Source organism: Rosa chinensis, chromosome 6 (genome assembly GCF_002994745.2).
Source record: "Rosa chinensis cultivar Old Blush chromosome 6, RchiOBHm-V2, whole genome shotgun sequence".
NCBI lineage: Eukaryota > Viridiplantae > Streptophyta > Magnoliopsida > Rosales > Rosaceae > Rosa > Rosa chinensis.
The window spans coordinates 57,261,982-57,280,012 of record NC_037093.1 but is presented as its reverse complement, the minus strand read 5'-3'; the positions used below and the strand labels follow the sequence as shown (position 1 = coordinate 57,280,012).

Below are 18,031 nucleotides of genomic sequence, written 5' to 3'. Positions count from 1 at the left end.
CAGTTTCCCCATTCTCTTTTTTTAGATTAGACACGTAGATTGAGTTGTCATCATGTCGAGCATGTTCATCTGGTCAGTAACTGACTAACAAAAAAGTTATGCTCAATTACCCTTTGATGTAAATTCTATGGTGGAAAAAATTAACTTAAATAAGTTTTTTTGTTTTTAATCGTTAAATTTACATCTAAGTAGTGACATAGCCAAAAATCATATTAAAGAGGGTCAAGAATATGATTGAAATAATTTAGTATCTTTATATACAAAAAAAAACTAAATTTTCGTACTAAATAATAGTTTATGGCTTTTTCATATGTATGTGGCTTAAATATATTAGAAAATTACATATAAGTGTCAATTTGAGACTTATATTAGTCATAAGGCCACCTAAATTATTTTGTACACATAAGGCCACTTTAGGGCCCAAAACCATTAGCTCAGTTTTTATTATACCTAATTTACCCTCAGCTGTCTCTTTCTTTCTCTACCATTTATTATTTCTGTTTCAGTTTTAGTTAACCACTCTCTCTCTCTCTCTCTCTCTCTCTCTCTCTCTCTCTCGTCGAATCGATCTTAGCGTTCTCTCTCTCATTGAATCGATCTTAGCATTCTCTCTCTCTACACTCTATAGTCCGTGAATTGCACACTCTCTAATCAATTATTGATGTTTGATTCCATCTCTCTACAATTGGTTTAGCTTGATTTATACTTTGATTTTCATCACTATGATTTCATTTTTGTTTTGATTCGATCTCAGCTCTCTCTCTCTCTGCACTCTCTTTAGCTTGATTTGTAGTTCAACTTTCATTACTGTGATTTCATTTTTGTTTTGCTAAACCTAAATCAGGCGTAGCTTATAGTTAAAGAAGCTGATTGTGCTATAGAAAAATGTACAGAGAAAGTTACTAATGCAGTGTGTAATTGTTACTGATACAGTTAAGGAATGCAACTAACACACTGAAATAATTCTACGTCTACTGTTTTGTTATACATTCTTTGTTTTTTCCTCTTGCCTTTTTATTCATATCAAAACTAGACGCTGATTGATAGAGTTATAGGTTTGCGGTGTGTGAGGGCAATTTTGTGTTTTGGATCTTTTGCAACAGGGCCCTCTTGATTAAGAGAGACTAGGCCCAAAATTGATCAAAGGTTGGACCTGAGAACAACCTCGTTGTGACCAGCTAGATGATAACAGCAACTATTTGGCTTGATGATAACAGCAGTGATTGGACTAGATGATAACAGTAGCGATTGGAGTTAATTTCATAAGAACAGAACTTATAGGTGGATATGGTGTGGGAGCTAGATGCCAGAGAGTTTAGCAGAGAGAAAGAGTTCCATCAATGGCATGATTTCTAGGTTTTGGGTTAAAGTCGATTGAGAGGAATTGATGGCTAGGGATTCAGAGATAGAGCTTGATCTCTTGCTTGATGTTTCTGGGTTATTGTGGCTTGGTTTCCAACGGCAATGAACTTGCTTTTATAGCTGAGATAGACGGGGAAGATTTGTGCCAAGAACCAGAGGCTTTGAAAGGGTATTCTCAGTTTTGGTGGGATCATTCTAAAGCTTTCAGCTTTTGTTTTCCCCATGAAACCAAAAGAGTGAAAGCTTGCTCTGGCTATGAGGGTGAGGATTGGTGGTACAGGTATAGGACGGTGATGGGGATCCCAGATTTTGTGCTGATATGATCTTTGAGGGATTCTAATCCCTTATTTTCTGCTATTGTAAATTGTAATCACAAAGTTTGAGGGCTATTGGAAATTGAAACAGGATTGCTGGGCATATGAATCAGAAAGCTTCTCCATGGATTCTGGGTTCTTGCCAAAAATGGTGAATTACCAATCCCAGCAGCAATCTTGATAGAAACGACATTCTGGTTTGGGAAGAAGAAGGCTTCAACGACCTTTGGGCTAGAAGCTGTTGTAATGGACTTTGGGTAATGGACTTCAGGTAAAGAAATAAGTCTAGTTGGCTTTAGGTTTTGCTGGGCCTGCTTTCATCTCTCTACTAGCCTTTGTTAAGATTTTAGCCCCTCAAGCATGAATTTTGGTCCCCAAACCCAAATTGTCGACGGGCCTTATCTTAACAATAGGCCTCACAGAATCTGTTACCTTCCACACCACACCCTTCCGTATAAGCCCCAAACGTAGCTTGGGTCTACGCGTATTGCATGATAAATAAGCGTGTTGGCATCTTTGAAAATGCATGTCAATCGTTTGAGCATTTGGGCTTCTCGTAGAGAGCTTCATTTTGACGTGAAGTGGGCTTGCTTGAAGGCTTAATTAGGTTACAAGGTAGATGACTCGTCCCCTTTGCCTGTCACTCGTTTCATTTGAACTTGTGGAAATTTGGGTGTCAACACGGTGCTGCGACACGCTGCTTTGCATTGATTCTTGTCATATATATATATATATATAAATATTTATTCTTTCATTATTTTTTCATTGTTGATTGCATTCAATAGCTTTATATAATTGTTATAGTGACTTTACCTTAATGTGATAGTAGTTTTTTTTCTTCTGTTCGATTAACTTTACCTTACTGTGACTTTACCTCACTTGTTTTTGTTTTATGTTTTCATTCATATCAAAACTAGAAGCTTATTGATAGAGTGATAGGTTCGCAATGCAGCGGCACGCTGTTGTCTTCATTCTTCGTTATAATACCAATCTTTATATCATGTCTCTGTTTTCCTGTTATTTTTTCCTTTTTGATTACATTTACTATTTAGTAGCTTTATATAACTATTATAGTGACTTTACCTTATTGTCATAGTAGCTTTCTTCTCCTCCGCTAGTACTTTTTCAATCTGATTTCAGTAGGTTTTGTGTTTTCATTGATATTGAAAATAGAAGCTGATTGATTGTTCTTCCTCTAATGTGAAGTTGCAGTAACTTAGCCATGGATGCAAAACCTTATGCGAGGTGCAAGTATATGTCCGAGATAATCATGTTCTTTCTTCATAAGAAGTATACGTTCGATGATATTGTGAGGGAGGTTTTATGAAGATGCGGCTAGTTCAACTTCTGTGGTGAAGCCTCCATCGATTAAGAAGTCATTTGGCCGACCCAAATCTGTTCGAATGAAGTATATTGCGGTGCCACGATGAGGCCTATCAAGTGTGGTCGATGTGGTGAGTTGGGGCGCCACAACAAGATAACGTGTATTGCACCAATCTGAAAGCTGGCAGTAGAATAGTATATGAACAGATGGAGTATCTTTTAACAACATTAAGATTAGTTTTTTACAACATTAAGAGTAGCTTTTGATAACATTTGGAGTATCTTTTACTATATCATCATTTTTTTTTTTTTTACATTGAGTATAGCTTTCACTTATAGTGGCAGCTATACATGAACAAATGGAGTATCTTTTTACAACATTAAGAGTTGTTTTTGATAACATTTGTAGTAGCTTTTATGGAATGGGGAGTTCCTTTTACTGATGATGTAATAACTTTTACTATATTGACATTTTTCAACATTTATAATAGTTTTTGCAATTGCTTTCAAGATTGATGTTGAATTTTGCTGTTTTAACTTTGTCATAATTCCGATAGTTTCAATTTTGTTGAGAATATGTTGGATGTTGAAACTTTTAAGTTCAATACATTTCTACAATTTCTGCCTTACTCTTTTTTGTTGTACACAATATCGAACGCAAATGGGCTAAACCTGTTGTAACTTCATTAAGAGTAGCAAGAAATGTTGTAAATTCAAAACAAACCTGGAAATGGACATTTGTGTCAAATAAGAAATTTAAAGCTGAAAATAACAAAATACACATTAATTTCCATCCACTATCAAAGTTGAAAATTAAACATAAAGCTATTGCTAACAGTTCATAAAGCCACTTTCAATACTTCAAAATACTACTGTCACCCCTACATCATTTTCCATCAACTATCAAATCTGGAAATTAAACAAACATAAAGCTAATGTCCAGACATGAAAAATCTACTTTGATAGACTAAAAAATCTACTGTCACTACTACATAATGCTACTGTTTTAATTATCATTTAATGCCTCTTGCCTCTTCTTGTTCTTTTACTGGCATACATGAACTCCTTGTCTTGACCAACCTTCCTTTTCTTCTTCTTGATTCAATCGACCATTGAATTTCTCTTTACAACTTGCTTCTTCCCTTTCTTCATTTCTTCAATTGGTTCCTCTTCAAGGTCTTCTTCTTCATCAGCAGTAGCTTTTTTTACCCTTTTGCTTCTTGTTGCTTGTCCTTTTGTTTCCTCTTTTTCAGAAGCCCTGCCTTTTTTAGATTTTCTTGCTGTTGTGTGCTTCTATCTTCTTGTCCTCACTGCAGGTTCTTCTTCTATGTCTTCATCATCGTCTCCATCACTATCACCATCTTCACCATCAGCCCATTCTCCACCGTCGAAGACTAGAAAAGATAATCACAAAAACTAGAAAAAGCTACTGTGAAAGACCAACAAAGCTATAGTGGAAGACTACAAAAGCTACTTCAACATGCCAAGATATAAAACCTGCCACTAAAGAAAACAAAAGCCAGTACCAAATATTTTAAAGCTACATCCAATTAATAGGAAAGCTACTGTCAAATAACAAAAAACTACTGTAATAGATATATAAAGCTACTGTCAAATAACCATAAAGCTATTGAGACAAAACTAGAAAGCTCTTGCTAAACATGCAAGCTGGTGAGCCTAGTTGCTGTTAGAGATAAGCTACTGTCAAGCATCATGAAACATACTACCAAACACCCTAAAAGTTACTGCATGCCTAAAAAAATCTCAAATCTACTTCCAAACATTCTAAAAGATACTTCAAAGCAATATGCAAGAATCAAGAATGTATTTGCATACAAGTACTACAAAATTTTGGCAGGTTTTTAATCGAAGACTAGAAAAACTACTGTCAAGCAAAACAATCACTACTGCAAAAGACTATGAAACCTACTAGCAACCAACATAAATCTATTACCATAAATTATGAATGTTATTGCCAAGAAACATAAAAGTTATTGTCAAACAAAACATGTGTGCTCCCTGGGAAACAAAAGTACTTGCTAATCAGTCTAATTTGTTTAAAAGCTACTGCGAGGTAATACCAAAACTACTGACAAATACAACAAAAGCTACTACCAACCAAAGAAACAATTATTGTTAACCAGAGAGAAAGCAATTGCCAACCAACCAAAAACCTACTCTCAACCAGAGAAAGAGCCACTATCTACCAGCACATAATCTACTCCCAACCATCAAAACAACTACGGCAATAACAGTAAAACAAACCAAGCACCTACATTCATTAACAAAATAATTATTCTTGAAATCAAAAGAGAAAGCTACTCCAAGCATCAAAACAATATAAAAGCTACTATAATAGTACTGAAACCCTAAAATTTGATCAAAAATTAAAAGCTACCGCAAAGCAATTGGCTATTGTGAGAGTTGAAAGAATAGATTCTTACTTCATTGAATCGATTGGAAAATTGAGTTATAGCGCCGGATTCCTTCTCTTCAAATTATGCCCGATGCTTGAAATGCCGGATTCCACCGTGTTGAGACTAAGCCCCAACGAGAGTGCCACGACGGGAGAGAGCGCCGACGACAAGAGAGAGCACACGCCGGTGACTAGAGAGAGAGAGAGAGAGAGAGAGAGAGAGGTTTCTGATTCAAAATGACCTAGATGATAGAATTGGGTCTATTTAGACTAGTGGCATGACTATAATTTCTTTTATTTTTAATGTTTAAAAGTTAACTCTATTTTGTATCTGGTGGCCTTATGAAGGAAGAAAATATTTAGTGGCCCTTAAGCTAAAATAACTCCTCAAAATGAACTTATATGTAATTAACCCTAAATATATCGGAACTTAGATGGTTTACTAAAATGTGAACAGAAAAATAATAAGAAGTCACCTAATTTGAAAGAGGTAGAGGGGTCAATGGAGGTTTTACAAGCAATGTGAAACTAGAAGCATAATATAATTGGAACACAAAAGCTAAAGTCAAACGGGTCAATTGACCCTCCCTGACCACCCTAGCTATGTCCTTGCATCCAAAGGTTATTGAGCATAGATTTTTTGGTCAGTTACTGACCAAAGGAAAAACATTTCAAATGAGTCATTAAATTTTGGACTAATTTCAGTTTACCCCTCCTGAGGTTAGGGGTCGTCATCATGTTAGTCCCTCTAGTTTCAATTTAATCAGTAACACCCTTGTACTCTCCAAATTCATCAGCCGTGTCTAATTTTTGGACTTCCGTCCAAATTGGCTGTTAAATCTGTTATGTGGGCCCCACTTAGGGGGTAAAATGGTAATTTTGAGCTCCAAATTATTAATAAAAAAATTCTTTTTTTCCTTTTTTTTTTTTTTCCTTTCCTGTTTCTTCGCTTATTTTTTATTTTTTTTATTTTTATAATTTTGTCTTCAACCTATACACCACAAGTTATAATAGGTTTATAAAAACAAAAAAAATAATCTAGGTGGTTAAATAGTCGCTTGCTGGTCTACGATATTTGTGATATATCTTCGATAAAGCGAAAAATTTTAGGATATATCTGTAAAATATAATAGGTTTATAAAGTGAAAAATTTTAGGATATATCCCCAATAAAGTGAAGAAATATTTATAAAATATGGTTAAAAAAATAAATACAGATATTACTTCACTTTATTGGGGATATATCCTAAAATTCTTCTCTTTATCGAAGATATACCACAAATATCGTAGACCAGCGAGCGAAGAATTTTAGGATATATCCCCAATAAAGTGAAGAAATATCTGTATTTATTTTTTTAATCATATTTTACAAATATTTCTTCACTTTATTGGGGATATATCCTATTATTCTTCACTTTATAAACCTATTATATTTTATAGATATATTTTACAGATATATCCTAAAATTTTTCGCTTTATCGGAGATATATCACAAATATCGTAGATCAGCGAGCGGCTTTTTAACCACCTAGAGTTTTTTTTGTTTTTGTTTTTATAAACCTATTATAACTTGTGGTGTATAGGTTGAAGACAAAATTTATAAAAATAAAAAATAAAATAAAAATAAAATAAAAACGAAGAAACAACTAGAGTATTTTTTTTGTTTTTATAAACCTATTATAACTTGTGGTGTATAGGTTGAAGACAAAATTATAAAAAATAATAATAATAATAATAATAAGCGAATAAACAGAAAAAAAAAAAAAAAAAAAAACAGATTTTTTTATTTTTTTATAATTTAGAGCTCAAAATTACCATTTTACCCCCTAAGTGGGGCCCACATAACAGATTTAACAGTCAATTTGGACCGAGGTCCAAAAATTGGACAAGGCTGATGAATTTAGAGAGTACAAGGGTGTTACTGATTAAATTGAAACTCGAGGGACTAACATGATGACGACCCCTAACCTCAGGGGGTAAACTGAAATTAGTCCTTAAATTTTTTATACAATTCACGAAGTTATGAAAGCACACGAAACATTATGAAAGTTTAAAAGACATTCCAAAAGTTTGCATTATGTTTCTCTAAAATCAGGGTTTATAATTACCGATGATAAAGTTTTTAAAAAATTATGACTTTCGACCATGATGACCGGGTACTGTTAGAGTGCCTCATATATTTTCGTAATTTTTTTTTTTGTGTTCCGGGCATGTAACTATACATACATAATTTATATTTTCAAATTTGATTCGGATGACTGAGCATTAAACGAAGCCTATCTCCGCTTATTTTATCAATTTGGGCATGTGGGAGAGCATGCTTTCACAAAATGTTACTTAAACCGTAAAAAATTCATTTCAATTTTTTCGATGTTCAAACTTTGTCACATGAGTCATCTTGAGTGATTAAGGTGGACACATCACACATGTAGTAGGTGTATAGAGATTTTTTGTTGACTCCGAACAACTGGATTTTGAAAATTGTAGATTGAGGTAGTTAGTGTGTATTAAATTGTATGTTGTGGAAGAATTAATGAACTTAACATAAAGGGCACTTGAAGGTTCCAGTATGGAAGGCTGCTTTTCACATCGCATCAATGACTCAAATTAGAGATCGTTGCGACGGCACGTATGGCAATCACAAATCCCTTCCAAGTATTCAGGACATTCACTGCAACTCATCAATGGTACTCTAATGATGCAAAGCACAGCGTCTCAATGTTTTGCAAGTTTGCAACATGGGCTACGAAGGAAATCAATATGTTTCTCAAGTCGGGTTTAGATCTTTCTTTTCTTTCATAATGTGCAATATCCACAAAGATTTAAAATTAATTCAATTTATCTTTCTTTCGTTAATGTGCGTCAGTCATCACTTCATACTTACAAATGTTGGACAAGGTTGGGAGATTTTATGTAATATTTGATGCTAAAGCATCCGGAAACAGTAATTTTGACCCCCTATACAAGGAGGAAAAGAACAGGCTAGCTCTTGCTACGTATGCTCAACAACCTCTCTACAAAACGGCTCACAATTTTGAATCAAGATACCAAAAAAAGGTTGTTGACCTTATTTAGGTTCTCACATGTTTACCTAACCCAATTAGAAGAGAAGTATCTTAGTCTCTTCTTCTTCCTCTGTATCTGAGTCCCCTCCAAAATGAATCTAAAACAAAAACAGAGTCGACAAGGCACCCAAACCCAAAACTGACCAGCTGACATGTTCAATGCCTTTGTACTTGTACTAGAAAATAGTGCTTCGATGTATCATTTGACTTGTTTACAAGGGTTTTCGTGAACTTTCTAAACAAAAATATGTTAGTTGTAGCTAAAATTCTCTGGCTACAGCAGAGCACGGTCATACTGTTTGGTGCCTACCAAATTTGGAATGTTAGTTAGACCTTATCATTTCAACTTCCTCTCGGTTTTCTATTTTATAATGTTACATGAGTTGAATACGTTCTGTCTGCTTCTGCTTTCCAAGCACACAGACACACTCGCAGTTTCATCATCAAGTAGTGGTGGCTCAGCCGGCTGTGACGACTATGGGGTCCTCGGAACAGTACCAGCCGCTACTCCTTGGACTCGACTCACATTCCCGGATTCCTGACTTGTCATCCGTCGCGATTGAAGAATTTTTGGAGCAAAGGCCTATAGCATTGAGGTGGTGGCCTAGGCTAGTGGCATGGGAGTCGAGACTGCTATGGATTTTATCCGGTGCGTCTATTGTAGTTTCGGTTTTCAATTACATGCTCAGCTTTGTGACGCTTATGTTCTGTGGCCATCTGGGTTCATTGGAGCTTGCTGGAGCCTCTATTGCAAGTGTGGGAATCCAAGGTCTTGCTTATGGGATTATGGTATGTAATCCAACTGTATCTAACATACTCATGTAGCTTTCCTGTTTCTCTTGTTTGAATGAATTAATACTATTTGGTTCTTGAAGCTATTCTATCTATTATTGAATCATATAAGGCTATAATTAAGCTAAACTTATTTTCAGTTTTTCATCTCTACGTTTTTTACTCATTTGAAGAACATTACTCTATATCCTCTTAGCCTAACATAAGCTAAACTCTTTATTTACTGCTTTGATTTTCAAGTTGGGCATGGCGAGTGCTGTACAAACTGTTTGTGGGCAAGCCTATGGAGCCAAACACTTGGGAGCAATGGGGATCATATGCCAAAGAGCAATCGTCTTGCACTTGGGAGCAGCAGTCCTCCTTACATTTTTGTACTGGTGGTCAGGTCCATTACTTGTAGCCATGGGCCAATCGGAAAGCATAGCAGAACAGGGTCAAATCTTTGCGCGTGGTTTAATCCCTCAACTCTATGCATTTGCCATAAACTGCCCACAACAGAGGTTCCTTCAGGCACAGAACATAGTGAACCCTTTGGCATACATGTCCATTGGAGTTTTCCTCCTTCACACCCTTCTCACTTGGTTGGTGGTTTATGTAGTGGACTATGGACTAATAGGTGCTGCTCTTACACTGAGCTTTTCTTGGTATTTGCTTGTGATTACAAATGGGATTTACATTCTCGTAAGCCCCAACTGCAAGGAAACTTGGACTGGTTTCTCATGGAAAGCCTTTTCCGGAATTTGGCCTTATTTTAAGCTAACTATTGCTTCTGCTGTCATGTTGTGGTATGTATATATACACGTAAAGTTTTTAGACTTACCTATCTATGTGCACCTCATGAAACTGAGTTTAATAATGCTTCAATGTAGTTTGGAAATTTGGTACTCTCAAGGGTTAGTGCTTATCTCAGGGCTCCTACCCGACCCTACAATCTCACTGGACTCCATTTCTATCTGGTATATGTTTTATTTTTCTCAGTCCATTCGATCAGTTGCTTAACTCGCATTGTTATCTAACTTAATCGTATTCTCTGATGATTCCAGCATGAACTACTTGAACTGGGACATGCAATTTATGCTAGGTCTTGCTGCTGCAGCAAGGTTTGTGACAAATCTTGGGAGTTTTCAATTCTTCCTCGGCAAAAATGTATTAGAAGTTTCTTACTGATAATGCGATTTGGCTTATGCAGTGTTCGAGTGAGTAATGAACTAGGTGCTGGTCATCCAAAGGTGGCCAAATTTTCGGTGTTTGTAGTGAACGGGACCAGCATCCTGATTAGCATACTGTTCAGTGCTATTGTGCTGATATTCAAAGTTGGATTGAGCAAGCTATTTACAAGTGACGAGGATGTTATTGATGCAGTGTCTGATTTGACCCCCTTGCTAGCCATCTCTGTTTTCTTGAATGGCATTCAACCTATACTCTCAGGTATTGACAGAATATGCTGGACACAGTAAAAAGAACATCTCAGTCAGGCACCATTTCTAATTTTTGATGTGTGGAATTTCAGGTGTGGCAATTGGAAGTGGATGGCAAGCTGTTGTAGCTTATGTGAACCTGTCTTGTTACTACGTTATCGGTCTTCCAATTGCGTGTGTTCTTGGCTTTAAAACTAGTATGGGAGTAGAAGTAAGTACTGGAAACTTTACCTCACTCTCATCAGTCAAGTTAATGCTTTTGTGACTGCAAATGATAATGAAAATAACGCATTGTTGATTTTTGGCCTTGATTTTTCAGGGTATTTGGTGGGGGATGGTTATTGGAGTATTTTTACAGACAGTAACTCTAATTGTTCTCACTGCCAGAACCAATTGGGATGCTGAGGTAACTTGAATTCTGATGAAAGTTTCTTATTATCTGAATACAGAGTGTACATGAACTGAAATTGGCCAGGTTTGTGACCAAAGATTTTGATCATGCTTTTGTTTTGTAGGTTGTAAACGCGACTGAGAGATTGAGGACATCTGCAAATGTAGAACAGTTGCTCTTGGTGGATGACGACGTATGAGTCCATAACAAAAAGTGCTCACAGTTCAAACTTCATTTTACCAGGGTTTCATGTAGTGCAATACAATGTTTTTTATGATATTGCATTGCCAACGAGAATTGGGTTATATGTTTGTTTCTTTCCCTATATAGAACCAATCATGTAGCCAGTTTTGATTATTTAAGGGACAATTCTAGGAGTGAACCTAAGAAAGTAAGAATTGTCCTTATTTAAGGCAATAACACAAGCAATATATTGCATTCAAAATAAAATTTCATAGACAAGTTTTGAAGCCAAGAATACACGCAATTGGAAGGCCAGTAAAGTAGTAACAAGAACACTTGTGTTACATTAGATGTCGCTACGTTATTGGTCATGCAATTGCAGTCTTTCAACAATACTTGTTTTAAAGCAAGATAGTCCATAAAATTTTTCGAAAACTTCTACCAACTCATAGCAACATCAAATTTAACCATACCTTCTCTATAAAATTTGACACATCAACAATTTGGGTTGTTTTTTTTTTTTTTTTTGGGAATCTATAAAGATAATAACGAGGGAAAAAATTACAAACAGTACCCAACCTATGGCCGACTCAGAATTTCAGTACCCAAGTTTCCAAAACTATCACAATGGTACCCAGGTTATCTAGCGCGACCCAACATCCATACACGCCGTCTATAACGGTGTTAATTGTTATGATAGGTGGCATAATTTCAGGGATATTTTAGTCCTTCCATGCCTTAATCTTAGTTTTTAATTTTATTAGTATTTTTCTTTAACTGAATTTTTTTAGTAGTTATGTATTTACTTATAAATGAATATCAACCCTTCATTTCCACCCACTCTAAGATCCTACGGCTAGAAAAATAAAACCATAATTTTTGGCTTTCTAATCCATTTTCTCTTTCTTTACCAAAAGAAATCAATTTCTCTTCATCTTCTCTATCCCTTCTGAAACCAGAAGCCTACCTCTCCGTCATAACCACCGCCACCTTTATCATCAAAATCTCTTTACAACCCCAAAAGAAAAGAAGAGGTATCCCCACAGATCCATTCATACTTCTATTGGAAATTTTATCTTGATTCATTCATCAACTAGGCATAAGAAGAACTGAACAAATTTTGGTGGCTAGTATTATGAGCTTGAACAGAGATTTATTGAATTTGACTTTTTTTTTTTGTGGGATTCATGAAGCTGCAAAAACTACAAATCCATATGATCCAAATTCCACAAACATCTAATCCAAATTCTTTGCACCAACTAAGAAGAAACAAGGAGAAGATTTGGGAAAACCCGAAATTGAGCCCAGAAAAAAAAAAAAAAAAAAAAAAACCCGCACAATTGCCTTCTTTTTCGATGACCTCGTTGCCGTCTCCGGCCTTATTCAGCCGACTTTTACACCATTCTTTTCCTCGAGAGGAACACACTTGTATAAGTTTTCTTATCTCTATCACCCACAATATACAACAAGTCGGGAAGAGAGAGAGAGAGAGAGAGAGAGAACAAATCGGGAAGATAGAGAGAGAGGCAGAGATACACAGAGAGGAAGAGAGCAAAGGGACTCCAGAATAGGGCTGGGTAAGCCTTGTTTTCACTGTGTGGTCTACACAATTGACTTCCGTTGCCTAGACGAAGGCTTCGGCGGCAAAACCTACAAGCGCAAGCGGAACCCTGAAGCCGCCGCCTCCGACGAAGATGCCGCCATGGAAATTGACGCCCCCTACCCACCTCCGGCGGAGCGATCCGTGGTGTCCTCCTCGGACAATTCGGAAAAACCAGTCTTCGGCCAGCCAAGCTACGACCGCGTGATCGCATGGAAGGTCTCCTGGCGAAAGTGGAAGCAGCCGCTGAAGCAGAGGTCGTCGGCGGTTCAGGTGAGCCGGAAGGGGACGACGTTCGAGGAGAGGGAGAAGAACAAGTCGGTGAAGAAGGTGTACAAGGAGAGAATGGCGGAGCTGAAGGGGGAGATTAAAAGGAACAAGGAGGAGAAGAGGAGGAAGAGGGAGGAGAGGGAGAAGAAGAAGAAGGAGAATATGCTCAAGACTGGGACCAAGCTGTAGATTATTTCCAACCCCAAGACGATTCATAGGATTTTGAAAACCAAGGCCAGGAATCAACTCAAGCCTGTTCCGGAGGAGATGATCAAGAGGAACAATAAGTAAATGACACAAATACCCATCAAATACGCCACGTGGCACACAGATTAACACCGTCATGGACGGCAGGTACATATGTTGGGTCGGGCGAGATATTTGGGGTACCATTGTGATAGTTTTGGAAACTTGGGTACAGAAATTCGGAGTCGGCCATAGATTGGGTACTGTTTATATTTTTTTCCCTAATAACAAATAACAAAAAATTAATTAAATCACTCGAAATCATTTCTTCTTTTCTAAAATAGAAAACTGAAATTCCGACATTTCATAAACACAAACACCACGAACCCCAGACGAAGGCCAAAACATGACATGGACTTCAAAAGATATGAGCGCCCAAAATGATCTGGGCCGGAGACTTACCCTGAACCGGAAAAGATTAATTTACCGCCAGATAAAACAAGGACTAACAGACAGCGTTACATCCCAGACCAATAAACACACGACACGTAGAAAACACCTTAAAATTGACGTTTCTGTAGCCAATGAAAATTGAGATGATGTGTACAATTGGTCGACGGCAAAATCTGGAAGTATATATACAACATATTCTGCTCGACTCTTTCTATAAAAGTTTTGGAACGAAGACTTCCGAGCTTAGACTCCGATCTCAATCTCCGATGGCGTACGTCGAGCGAGGTTTGTATCTCTTTCTCTCTCGTTCGGGGTGATTCGATTTCTATCAGAAGCTAGGGTTTGATTTTATCTTAATTTTTGTTTGGTATGATCGGAATCGGTTATTCATGTTTTTCAGATCAGGGTTTGATTATCACTCTAGCTCTGAATCGCGTGCCCCTCTTGAAAATATTATATTGGATTGTTGATGTTCTGGATTAATGTCTTAATTTTCGAAATTCTTAGGACAAGATTTTTTTTTTTTTTTGGTTCCTGTATGTATGTGAGAAGTGAGAACTCTAATTTGGTCGAGCATTGGTAATGTTCTTAGGTTGAAAACAGCACATTTTAGACTGCGATTATGGAGGTTTTTCGAAATGAAATTTGCGTCCTCTTAGGCATCCAGGTTCTTCAATTTTCAATGCTTTTGGGGGATAGCAATCATTTTATGGGCTAACTAGAGGGCTTTATGGCTTGTGTAGAATGAAGAGGGTGTGCCAGCTTTTTTCATTGTAAAAGTCTTCTGTATTATGTGATTTTATGGTTTCTCCTTGTTTGTTTGGCTATGCTTTTGTGAATCATGTGATTCAAATATGAGCAATGCCTGAACAGTCTAATGCTGAGCGAAGCTGAGCTTTTTGTTTGTAAAAGATTACATGATTTTTCTACTTTTTGCTCATTTCTTTCTATCATAATATATTTTGTCTTTTTTTTTTTCTTCTTGGGACACACAGTCAGAGATACTGCAATTAGTTCTCAGGTGTGCATGTGCCCTAGTGTTTGTTGTTTGTATTTGGGTACTGGTGTATTTGGATTAGGTTTCTGTTGTATTTGTTCTCCACAAGTGTAGGAAGCTAGGCGAAATCTAGTTGGGGAATTAATGGCTGGTTAGCAGCATTCGCTTAGTAAAATTGCTTTTGTGCTCCCCCAATCAATGCTATTTTCTTTCTTTATTAATTTTGGCCAAAACCTCAATGCCGATTCACTGTCAATAAGGTTTACCGTCTTTGTTTTTTAAATTTGTTCTATATGCTCCTTTCTAGCGTGTGATGTCCTTGTCTCTCTCCCTTCTACATAACTCAGCTTGCTAAGAGCTTATGTAAACTTGGCTTGCTGCCATTTGACCTGTAGAGCAGTACTACTTATTTTGGTTGAATATTGTTGTGACATTTCGCCTTTGCTGCATTTTGTTTTTACTTATTTTCTGTAGGATTGCATTTTTGTGGCAATGCTTCTGTCTTTCTTGTCTAAATTATGTACAAGAGGGTTGGTTATGCTATACTGTAGTATTTTTGACTTTTACTTAGGATTCTATTCTTTGTCAATGTTTTTTGTGTCACTTGTACTCTATTTATGAATGAGAGCCTAGGTGATGCTGAGATGGGACTGGCTATCATATAATGATACGTTTTGCAAATATTCTTATTTTTACCTTCCTCTCTCTCAAGAAATGCAATTTGCCTTCATTATTATTATTTTTAGGTCTACTGCTGAATTTCTTCATTCATTCTTTCCTTCTGTAATTTTGTATAGGAGTTCTTGTGGGGTAGTGTGTTCTCTTCTTTCTTTCTTTTTTTTAAATTTCTCTGGCTTATCTTTTTGGAACAATTAGTTGATGACTTCACTCAGGCGTGCTCAATATGAGAGGTACTGCATCTTGAGTTGCTAACTTGTGGAACTTCTTAGTTTCAAGACCTTGTGCTAGATTTTGGTAATCTTTGCCTGTACCAGGATGTTCTTTGTGATTTATATCTTGGACCTAGTTGATGTGGGCTGTGGTGTGTGTTTTTGTGTTTGTGTTTTTATGGACAACTTGGCTTCTCTATAAGCTTGAGTAACTTCAGCAGTATGGGAGCTTCTGGACTTGGCTGTAGTCTAAGGCCTTATGCCAGGTTGTGCTTGGGTTTATATGTGCTGAAATGTGCTATTTTTTTTGGTCTGGATTGAATTTCTTTTGATGTGCTTGGTGGAACTTCCACAAAATTTATTTAAAAAAAAAAAAAAGCAAGATGCTAGGTGAAGCTGAATTGGGAGATGGCTGGCTTATTCTAGTTCAGTCATTCTTCTCATTCTTTGACCTTTGTGCCTTGTGCTTTTGGACACTCGATGAGTATTCTGGTGTCTTTTGAATCAGGCGTTGTGAAATCCAAGCGATCCATTTGGCGACTCAAGACGATAACGGATTTCTTCTGGGCCATCGTCAACTTGATAGGCGTGTTTTTTGCTACAATGTTCTCGGTAAGAATTATAGTATTCTCTTCTATGTTAGCCTATATGGCTTACTTTTAGAAGTATCAAAATGGATTGTCTTCAAGAAACTTGTATTTTTAATATTGCCATGCATCAGATGGAAAAGTCGGATGCTTACAGAAAAGGATCTGGTGCTAGCAAAAAATGGGATGGCGGGGGCCCCGGAGGGCCTGGAGGGGGACCGTATGGTGGTGGTCCACGTGGCCCACCTCGTGGACTTGACAATGTTCGTGGCATCGACCATAGTAAGTTGACTCTTCTGCTTCCTATGTTTGGTTTTCTAATTATTTTGGTTTCTAACATTCCTTATTACAAATGTTGCTCTACTTCTCAACACTCAGGTTCCTTACCTGCCTGCGGTTCCTGCTGTGGTTAAATGGCGGGGGGTATATCTTGCATCGTGCTTCGAAATGGTTGGCTGGTTTAGGAGTGATAATTTAGTATGTCAATGTAGATACATATAAGAAGACATGGAAGAGAAATGCAATAATCCATAACTCCCTCCGAAACTCTTTGTTCAAGTACTAAATGTGTGGGTTTGGCTGTACGAAATGTGTAAAAGAGTCATGATGATCCTTTCAAGAATATGCATACATTAATTTTCAGTCGTGTATTGATATTGTTGGGTCTATTTTCAAAATCAGATGCAATTGCTAGTACTTTTTCTATCCCCAACTCTCAAATTTTACCCTATACTATGTGAACAACCCGTTTCCCTTATACTTGCTTGTTCAGATCCCAACCCCAACCCATTTATCTGTAACAACCTTGCCAGAGGTTCCTCCTCCAAACCCTCCTAACTAGACCCAGCAAACGGGTTGCTAACCTGGTAACCAGCAGCACGGTTAGAGCATATGCAAGTCCGCCCATTAAATTTTTTTGGGTTGTTATTGGGTGACTTGTTATAGTTATTGGGTGGGTTCCTGTTGATCTGTAAAGCCATTAGTTTCCGTTAACATGATTAAAAAAGTAACACTTCCAATACAATCAAGACAGAAGGAGAAGTCTGATTCCTTAATATGTGGCACGTTTATTTAATTAGAATGAGAATTTTTTGCATTTACTAACATATATAGCCTATATGAAGAATTATTCTAATGTATGAGATTCATGCGTTTACTTATGGGCTAATATATATAAGTATTGAAATGAGTGAGGGTCCCACTTTATTATTAGAAATCGATTTTTAAATAACTTTGAAGGCACGTTTACTTACTTGGAAAGAGAATGAAAATGGAGGAAATTTCTGCGTTTACTAACATATAAAGGAATCAGAATGATTCCGGATAAAAGTATTCATGCGTTTACTAACACATGAAAGAATCAGAATGGGTGTAGGTCTCATCTCCTTGTCAGGAATCGATTCCTGAATACTCAGGAATTTGATTACGGATGGGGGAGATGGATTTAGGAATCAAAGCCTTCAGAATCAATACCAATTCATTTCTTATCCCATTTCAGTTGTCTCTGATTCATGATTATATTACATTCCAAGTAAGTAAACGTGCCATTAATTTGATAACCAAGAGGAGGATATGGGTTTAGGAATGATTCTCATGTCAATTCTTTTCTTCTCCCATTCTAGTTGTCTCTGATCCATGACTTCTTCCATTTTAGTTGTCTCTGATTCATGACTTTTTTCATTTCAAGTAAGTAGACGTTCCATTAGACTCTTCACTCACGCATCTTCTGATCTTCTTCCCGTTATCTGATCCGTCAGCATTAAACTTTTTGGCCACGTCCATAAG

The 18,031-nt window shown here is 36.9% G+C and overlaps 2 protein-coding genes across 2 annotated transcripts; both read left to right on the top strand.

Annotated features, from left to right (window-relative positions):
- The first annotated feature begins 8,852 nt into the window (after window positions 1–8,852).
- On the top strand, window positions 8,853–11,385 carry LOC112173903 (protein DETOXIFICATION 41). Its single transcript, XM_024311596.2, has 8 exons — window positions 8,853–9,268; window positions 9,512–10,056; window positions 10,141–10,227; window positions 10,315–10,371; window positions 10,461–10,699; window positions 10,782–10,900; window positions 11,009–11,095; window positions 11,205–11,385. Exons 1-8 carry the CDS (start codon window positions 8,957–8,959, stop codon window positions 11,277–11,279), a joined length of 1,521 nt encoding a protein of 506 aa, XP_024167364.1. The 5' UTR covers window positions 8,853–8,956; the 3' UTR covers window positions 11,280–11,385.
- Window positions 11,386–13,904: 2,519 nt separating this feature from the next.
- Window positions 13,905–16,926, top strand: LOC112173757 (selenoprotein K). The gene is made up of 4 exons (XM_024311440.2): window positions 13,905–14,057; window positions 16,168–16,271; window positions 16,381–16,528; window positions 16,625–16,926. The coding sequence occupies exons 1-4, from the start codon at window positions 13,916–13,918 to the stop codon at window positions 16,657–16,659; spliced, it is 429 nt and encodes a 142-aa protein (XP_024167208.2). The 5' UTR covers window positions 13,905–13,915; the 3' UTR covers window positions 16,660–16,926.
- Window positions 16,927–18,031: the final 1,105 nt, after the last annotated feature.